This window comes from Bacillus rossius, chromosome 1, assembly GCF_032445375.1.
Source record: "Bacillus rossius redtenbacheri isolate Brsri chromosome 1, Brsri_v3, whole genome shotgun sequence".
Lineage (NCBI taxonomy): Eukaryota > Metazoa > Arthropoda > Insecta > Phasmatodea > Bacillidae > Bacillus > Bacillus rossius.
Window position 1 is genome coordinate 194,756,016 of NC_086330.1, and position 9,249 is coordinate 194,765,264.

General features: G+C 37.6%; 1 protein-coding gene across 1 annotated transcript; it reads right to left on the reverse strand.

The window, feature by feature from the left end:
* Positions 1–1,310: 1,310 nt before the first annotated feature.
* LOC134527191 (tigger transposable element-derived protein 6-like) lies at positions 1,311–4,505 on the reverse strand. The gene is made up of 2 exons (XM_063359638.1): positions 4,298–4,505; positions 1,311–3,562 (listed from the first exon to the last, which is right to left on the reverse strand). The coding sequence occupies exon 2, from the start codon at positions 3,285–3,287 to the stop codon at positions 1,749–1,751; it is 1,539 nt and encodes a 512-aa protein (XP_063215708.1). The 5' UTR covers positions 3,288–3,562; positions 4,298–4,505; the 3' UTR covers positions 1,311–1,748.
* Between the last annotated feature and the right edge of the window lie 4,744 nt (positions 4,506–9,249).

Genomic DNA, 9,249 nt, shown 5'->3' on the forward strand with positions numbered 1-9,249 from the left:
ATATTTTTGAGTGAATTCCCTGATACTGGCTGGACTGAGTTCACGGCCCGGTCTGTGGCCAGGCGAACGGTACGGCATGGCGGCACCCCCGCGCGGACGTAAAAAACATTTGGTCCTTTACACTCCATAGCCGCAATTTAACTTTCCACAGCTGATGTTTGTACAACAGCCGATAGAGTAGACAGACATGCGCGCGATTCCCTCCCCCTCCTTGTTTGGCTAAATGTATCCCACAGCAAATGTTTACAGAAGTAGAAACAGACTTCGTGGCGTCATGCTCGACTTTTTTTTTTTTGGCCTGCCGAGATTTCGTGCTAACTGAAGTTTACAGACGTGCTATTTGAGACTGGGGCAGTAAAATTAAAATCGCGCTAAATGAATTCGCATAATCTGAAGCTGTGATAAGTGAGAGATAGGTGTACATCACACATTAAAGACTACCACTAAAGCATAACTATGAATTACTTTTTAATTCTCTCTGAAATAAAACTATAACATGACAGCCTTTGGAGATAGTCTACTATACATTTTAAGCATAACTTTGCTATTTTACGTGGATATAGCAATGATTTATTATTTAAATCTCTCTTAATTAGTACTATAAGGTGATAGCTTGTGCGCACTGTGCATGGTGTCCCAGCAGACGAACACTAGATGGCACACTCTGTTTTTGACTGTGGCGCTCTGTGTGCGAGAGTTGGTATCAATGATGGCGCCGAGTGTATGTGGCGCTCCCTGTACACAAGAGGTGGAATTAAATATGGCGACGAGAGTATGTGGCGCTTCCTGGGAACAGTATGGCAGCATTTATTTATTTATTTAAATTTAAACATAGCCAGCTTTTTTTAAGTACTGTTATCATATTCCTTTTTCTTTTTTTACTCTTCAACTGACCTCGTAGTGGTCGGCCTCCGTGGCGCAGTTGATATGGCACCTGGCTACGGTGCGGGGGCTCTGGGTTCGAATCCCGGGTAAGACATGGATGTCATTTGTGTTGTCTTAATACACAAACAATCACAACTACAATTACCCAATCACTCGGGGTGACATACCTATGCAACGTTAAGGGGGGGGGGGGGGGGGAGATGATTGGCACACTGGTGAATGTCAAGACTTGCCTGTGTGCCACCCATCTTCTATAAAAATAAAAATAAAAAAAAATTTAATGTACACTTACGCATAGGAGCACGGAGTCCTCGGTTCAAACCCGACGAGGTAAAAAAAATAGCGACAGGTCTTTCCTCTATGGAAGATATTGACAGACTGACATCCCACCACTTATGTCAAGGTATATATAAGGTCACTGATGGTAATATGGCCATGTTAAGCTTTGTTTAATTTTATTTTATCTAGTTTTCGGGAAATCCCCATAAGTGTTTGATGGACATAATATCTACAGTTTTTCTTGTCAAAAACCATTAACAAAACATTTTTTAATACATGTCATTATAAAATAACTGAAAAATAATAAATACATGTATTTGGGCCATATTAAAAGCATGTGATGTTAATATGGCCAATGATTTATAGGAAGCTAAAAATAAGGTTTATTAGCACAAATCATAAATGAATTGTATTTCTGATGAATATTAAATAATATTTACTTATACATACATAAGAATAAACAGCAAATATATTTTTTAAAACATATAAAATACAGTTTTATTATTTTTTGATAATGAAAGTCAGATTGTAGATAAAATATTAAATTAACAAGGAACATATTGGTCTCTTTCAAAATATTCACACTATAATAAACATTTCGGGCAAATAAAAAACTCTTTGTGATCTTTGGTGAGGCCAACACATTCTTCATGGACATATATTTCACAAACTCCGCACAGTCTCATATCCTTCACTTCATCATTGCAACAAATTGCACAGTACCAACTCTCAGACTTCTTTGAAGCAGTCATCTGGCGAACAGACTTTGTATTATATTTTTTGCTGTTTCCACTGTTCTTGCTGCTATCTAACTTTACATCCTTGTTATCTTCAAATAAAGATTTATTCAGTACAACACCCCTGTTGTTTATAGCAGGTTTCATAACCCGTGTGGTTTTCCGTTTTTTCTTTGGTGTAGGTAGCATTTCTCCAATGGAACCACGCCTGGACAGATTTGCAGTACTTTCGGGAATATGCAAACTATCAGAGTAATCTGAAGAACTTAAAGGTTGTGCCAAGTCTCCTGTGATATCTGAATCAGATGATGAACTGGTGCTGTGTCTAGAACCAAGCTGGCTAACATTTGTCTGTAGACCAGACGGACCTGCCAATGAATGGTCGTCATTGGCATTATGTTGTTCCTGCAACGCATAAGCGGTTACAGTTTCGTCTGCCATTTTTGTGTTAGGTGGCGGAAGCTCAGTAGCTATGCTGGGTGCAAAGGCCTCTTCTGGAATCACGAACGGATTGAAGGGGAAAATGCCAGTAGCCTTAAATCCACTTTTCATGTTTGCTTGTGTCATTAACTTTTCCCATGTTGGTGTAAAAACATCAGCAAAGTTCAATTTGGAAATGTCTTGCTGTTCTTTGTGCATATTAAAATAAAGGAGTGTGTGCTGATCCCAAAAAATCTCAAAACTTTGGAAACAACCTTTGTCTAAAGGCTGTAACTCATGAGTCGTGTTTGACGGAAGACAGTACAAAATAATTTCATTCTGTTCTGCAACTTCACATATGCTGTAGTCTAAATGTGACTTAGCCCCATCAAAAATCAGAAGACAAGGCCCACTTGGCTTGAACCTAGAGAAGTGATTCAGGAAGGACACAAAAGATTCGGTTGTCATGCTACCTTTTCGAGTCATTATTGTTGTTGAACCTGTAGGTAAATTTTTTTCCCAAGCTGGATTTTTTCTTAATCCAGGGAATAGGATCATTGGGGGAATGACATTTCCAGTAGCATTTCCACAGGCTACAACAGTAACACTCTCGCCACGTTCCTTTGCAACAATATGGACGCGCTTTGACCCCTTTTTCGCCAAAACCTCTGGATCTTTGTGCAGTTGTAACCTACAACCCTTCTCATCCATGTTGAATATTTTTTCAGGGAAGTTTAAAAACTTGTTCTCAGCAAGGACATTCTGCAATTTTTCAAAATGGTCTCCAACTATGAATTTGTTAAGCTTTTGAGCTCGGGCAGGATTTAGCCTTTGAGCTTTTCGTTTGCTAATTTCAGGATTTCTGGCCAAAAAGCCATTCAACCAGTAGCGACCTGCAGTTTCTTTAGTGAACCGGTGAGTTATCCCATTTTCACGGCAGTATTTAAAAACATTTAACTTGAGCATCTTTGATGTGAGTGGATAACCAACATCTGCTAGACGAATTATTCTCCTGCTAAGTTCCCTCTCTTCCTCAGTTTTGAGTGTTGCCTTACAACCCAATTTTTATTTAACATCTTGGTTATTGGAAAGATAACGGCGAAGGGTTCGCCTAGGCACGACATACCTTTTACTTGCTGCATTAACAGATAGGTTGCCAAGTCTTACAGCATCTACTGCCTTGCTGAGTCCATCTTGTGTCCAACTACCCCGCTTCTTTTGTGGATTGAAGGGATTCATTTCTGAAACAAAAAACAAATAATTAACATTAGTTACAATTTAATTATAAGTTATTATTTTTGGCGCTATAATTAATGTATCGTGATATTTTTTATGTAATTTAATTAATTTTTATATAGAATTATTGAAAATATAATATCCAGTGTGCTCTTTCAATAAATATTTTCCTGCAAAACAAGTTTCATGATATTTTCACTTCATTACATTTTTACATATTATTCTTAAAAATATATTTTCCATTGTGCACTTTAATAAATATTTTCCGGCAAAAATGCACCAGACAAAAACAATTTAAATATACCCAGTGATGGCATCTGAGGAGTTTTTTTTAAGTTGTCATTTTAGGTAGGTATCCTGTGTGAGGTACACATTTTTCTGTAATTTTTATTACTTGTCTCTGTAAAGGTATATATTAATTACAGTAATAAATAAACTCGTAATAAATAATAAAATCACATACACTAATAACAATTTACCTACGAGGGGACATACAGTATGTATAAACCATTTCATTCACAAAAGGTTGCTAATATGGCCAACTGCAGCTAATATGGCCACATGGTTGGCCATATCAACAACCTGGGTGACATTTCAAAAAGTCGATTATAGTTTTTAAATGGTTGAAGGTAATAAATCTTTTTAAAATACATTTAAATAAGCATAGAAATCTACGCACTGAGACATCAAATTTCTGACAATATCTAGTAGTACACTATTAAAACAAAATATAAACTTACCGGAGTAAAATAAGAAGAGTTCTCTGCTCGCAGCAAAAACCCATGAAAATGGCGCCTCCCTGGTGGTGTGCGTGCTGCCCGGACCCGGCAAATCTGTGAGCTCTCGACAATGGTGTTCCGAAGAACATGCCAGCACATTCTATCGGTATCCGCACGAACTACGTCAATGGCAGCCAAATGGCCATATTACCAACATGGCCATATTACCATCAGGGACCTTATATATATCGTCAGCGAGTATGACATAATGTCCGCCATGTTGGAAATATTAATTTATTATCCGATTTTACGAAAAAAATTAAAATTTATAAAAAAATTAATTTTTTATAAAAAATCTTTAAAATCCGTTTCAAAAATCGTTACGACCACCAAAATTAAATTCTAGACATTTGGCATTTTTCATAATGCCCGGCATCTTAAATGACTATGACATCATCGTTACACTTAATGTTACATCCGCCATATTGGATTCTAGAATGTAGCACTTTGTGATATGGCCACCATCTTGAAAAATTGCAGATTTTAAGCTATAAGTTTGAAAAAAAATTCAAACATTATAAAAATTTACTGTCAAATTTTAATAAAGTAATATTTAAAAAATACACTTATTCCTTGCAGTCCACCGTTCAAACCTGTTAAGACCAAAAATTAAAAAAATCGTTGACAGATACTTCCTCCATGGTAGCCGCAGGCAGACTAAGCTCCCACCACCAATACCAAGGTATAAATCATCAGCTGGTAGGAATACATGTCTGCCATCTTGTCTACATTCGCTGGAGGCCACCATCTTGTTTTCATCTGATAGAGTGCTCTGAAGCCATGTTAGTTTAATTCTTACCCACTAGAGTGCAGTAAAAATTTATTTTTACTGTGACATCCGCCATCTTGTCATTTGGGCACCATGTTGGACATTCGTAATTATTTAGCTAGAAATTCGGGAAAAATTCAAAATATCATTAAATAAATTTACAAACAATATACTGATTGATACAGTCAGTTCATGTTCTTGGTTCGACACTTAAACGACTAAATAAATTTTTATTAATGTAAAAATAAATATTTCAATAAATCATGTTTAAAATTCTTAAAGAGGATTAAAATCATCTACTACCATAATCCTATGAGCCATCAAGACCACCATCATGGAAATTCGTAATAATTAACGTACAATTACATGAAAATGTTCAAAATTCATTTAATAAATTTGCAAACAATATACTGATTAATAAGATCAAATTAGGTCCTTAGTATGATCTGGCTGATGCAAAAAAATTTAACATAATAGTGACAGTTTCAAGAAATAAAACATTACAAGTTCTTTAAAAAAACATTTATTACTTAATTTCTTTTATATTACAGCATCACCAGCTAAGGTTATCAAACTTACAAACATTAAGGTCCGAATAGGCGTGAAATGACTAATTCTTAGATCCGATCGGTTTGTACTAGACAGAGACCAGCCAGAATCTTTACTGATATAGTCCTCTTCTTGACAGAGTTTCTGGACACTGTGTTTAACAGTTTGCTTCACATGGTTAGAACTGTAAACTACTGCAGCCGATGTCATGAATGCACACTTCTTCACTTTGTCATCGAACGGATACGGCTTTCCATATACTATATACAGTCCAACAACAAGTTATATTTTAATGGACCGTTTGTTGCTACATCATCAGTAAGCTGATTGATTATGTCCTGTCTGATATCATCAAGAAAAGTACAAACGTCCTTCGACTCACTTAACGTATTTAGATAATAGAAGTCTTTCAATGTTCCACGAAATGCAGACTGTACCAAATAGAAGCCATTATTATTCACCTGTAATGCACCGAACACAGTCTTAGGTTTAGTTTCATGTCCAGGCATCATAGCAATCCATTGCTGCACTTTTTTTTTGCTTGTACGCTCACGAGTCTCCAATCTAAACCGAGCAGTCTAACTTTCTACAGGTAGTTCAACAGTTAGCACACGGACTTCACCTTTACAGTTTTTCGCATGTCGGCGTAAATTATCAATTCGAGTAAACCATTTATAACACTCATCACAGCGAAACTTCATGCGAGAAGGATTCTTCGTACATTTACTCCTCTCATGTCTCCGTACATCATGAGCAAATGCAAACGTCATATCGCAGTAGACACAAGGATGCCTAGTTGAAAACGAACCAGAACCAGATGTCGATGTAACTGTGGTTGTACCATTTCCAGGCGTACTCTTATGCACATCAATCATTCGCTGTTGCACCGAAACCTTTACTTTCTGCCGCACTGCAGGACGTTTGCATGTCTCCAAGTGATGCTTCAAATTAGCATTTTTTATAAATTGCTTGCGACACTTAATACAGCCAAACATTTTACGATAAAGGTTATTTGTACATTCTCTCTTCTCGTGTCGACGAGCATTGCTGATGTTTGAGAAAATCTTGTCGCAGTAACGACATCGATGTTCGTTAGTTGTTGACGATTCGCCATCCATTGAAGTCTCCATCGAGGGCGAAACAGCGTTAGTCGTGGTTTCCTCTACAGCAAGCACTACCAATATTAAAGTCTCTCCTGCTGGTGGTACCACGACTGTTGAAGTCTCCTCCAGTGTTGACACGTTATCGTTGCCAACGGGATCTGCTCCATCATCGTCGTCGTTACAGACGTCAGGGTTCCCGTAGACGATGGTACAACCATCATCGAGTTATACGTTAAAGGCGGTAAAGATGCCATCGAGTTCTCAAGAGCAGGTAATTACATGACTTATTCACCTGATGAAACAATCTAGGTGATCCTTACACCGTCGACGACAGTAACAAACTGAGTGACCTGCTGTCTTGGACTCGCTTATATACATGCACCCGATGAAATAATATGCTAGGCAAATCAAGAAAAATTTTCTATAATACACGAGTCAAAACAACATTAAAAATAGAAGCCCATATGATCGAAAAAATTCGATGCGGTGTGATACGTTCTAGTCTCATTAATTTGATATCACCCATGTACGCTAGGCTCCAAAAGCTACAATTCGCGCCATCAGGTCAATATACATTTGGCTCCAATGTTCTAATTACCCATCAGCATCATGTGCTCCATCAGGTCCAAAACTCCTATCTCTCCAACACGTAATGTTCTCGCAATTAACACGCCTTGTACGCACAATACACGAAATATACACACAGGAAACGGAATAAATACACAGTACACACAGGAAATGGAATGAATACACAGTACACACAGTACACACATGAAACGGAACGAACACGCAATGTTCATACGATTGACACGCAATGTACGCGCAATACACGGAATGAACACACAGTACAAACATGAAACGGAATGAACACACAGTACACACAGTAAACGGAACGAACACGCAATGTTCACGCAATTGACGCGCAATGCACGTAACGCACACGCAAAGTTACGCAGTGTACACGCAATGACTACGCAATGTTCACGTAGGTCAAGCATTTAATGAAATGGAAGCACATTTGGACGAAAATTCTACATAACGGAAGAGCATTTAAGGAAAAGTAGGTGCATTCTCACATACATTCAACTCGGTAGGAAGCGATCGTCAATGTTAATTTAGTATATATTGTCTCCAACAGTCTATGAATCCAACAGTTCTTTGTTCCAAAAGTCATTGGCTCCAATAGTCATTGGCTCCATTAGCATTTGAATCCAACAGTCTTTTGGCTCCAACAGTCATTTGCTTCAATAGTCTTTGACTTCATCAATCAATGATGTCAAAAGTATTTGACTCCTAATATAGTCTTTGACCTAGTGCTATTTGACTACAAGACAAGGAGTCTACGAAGATACGAGACTACAGGACTGCACGTCTACATGAGTACTTGACTACGCAGCTTCAAGTCTAAAAGGCTCCAATTGCTGCATCTGTCATCGGCGGAATTTTCTCTTTTGCTCCAACTGCTCCAGCAGCATTATTTTATAAGTTTACAAGGCTACTTTGTTTCGTAACTACAAGTTTACTCGGCTCCAAGGCATTAAGACTACGCGACAACGGCTTATAAGGTTACGAGACTACGAGTCTACAAGGTAAGGCGATTACGAGCCATGAGGTTACGAATCTTCGCGATTACACGTCTACAAGGCTACGTGACTGCAAGGCTGCAGGACTAAGAAGATTCCATAAAACAAGGTTACGTGATTGCGTAGCTACAAGAATCCGAGGCATCTAGGACACAAGGTTTTGTGGGTTAATTTGAGTCAATAAATAAAAATATCCTAGATGGTGGACATAACGGCTTACTGGCGGCTGGTAATAGATGATTTTAAGCCTCTTTTACGATTTTGAATGTGTTTTAATGAAATAATTATTTTTTATAAATAATTAAATGTTTTGCATCATCCAGGGATCGAACGAAGGACAGGAATCGATTGAATCAATCATAATATTGATTAAAAATTGATTTAATGAATTTTGGAATTTTTCCCGAATCTAGAGCATTAAAATTACGGATTTTCAATATGGTGGACATGACATCATATTATCTGATGATATATGCCATGAAAAAATTGGAGGTGGTCATTCTGCCAGCAGCCACCAGCAGGGAGGAATCAGTCACCATTTTTTTTTGCCCTCACCGGGTTTGACCCGAGGACTCGGAGCTCCATGTCGTTAATGTATTGTTTTTAATTATTTTTGAAAATTTTTATTAATTAATTTTTTTTAAATTTTTTTTCTCATTAAAATCGGATAATAAATAAAGATTTTCAAGATGGCAGCCTTAACGGAAATTGCAACGGTGGCATCATGATTCAAAATGGCTGCCATGGCATCCTGATTTTCAAGGTCATGACCTCGGCGACTTAGAGCAGCTAGCTCTTAGGACTTTTAAACCACCTTTAGGATTTTCAGTTCTTTCTAAGGCAAAAGACTTTTGAGGTTTTTCGAAATCCTAACTTTTTAATTATCAAATTTTTAGAGTTTTTTTGGCG

Coding starts and splice junctions, on each gene's coding strand:
- LOC134527191 (XM_063359638.1), bottom strand. CDS start 3,287: ATGCTCAAGTTAAATGTTTTTAAATACTGCCGTGAAAATGGGATAACT.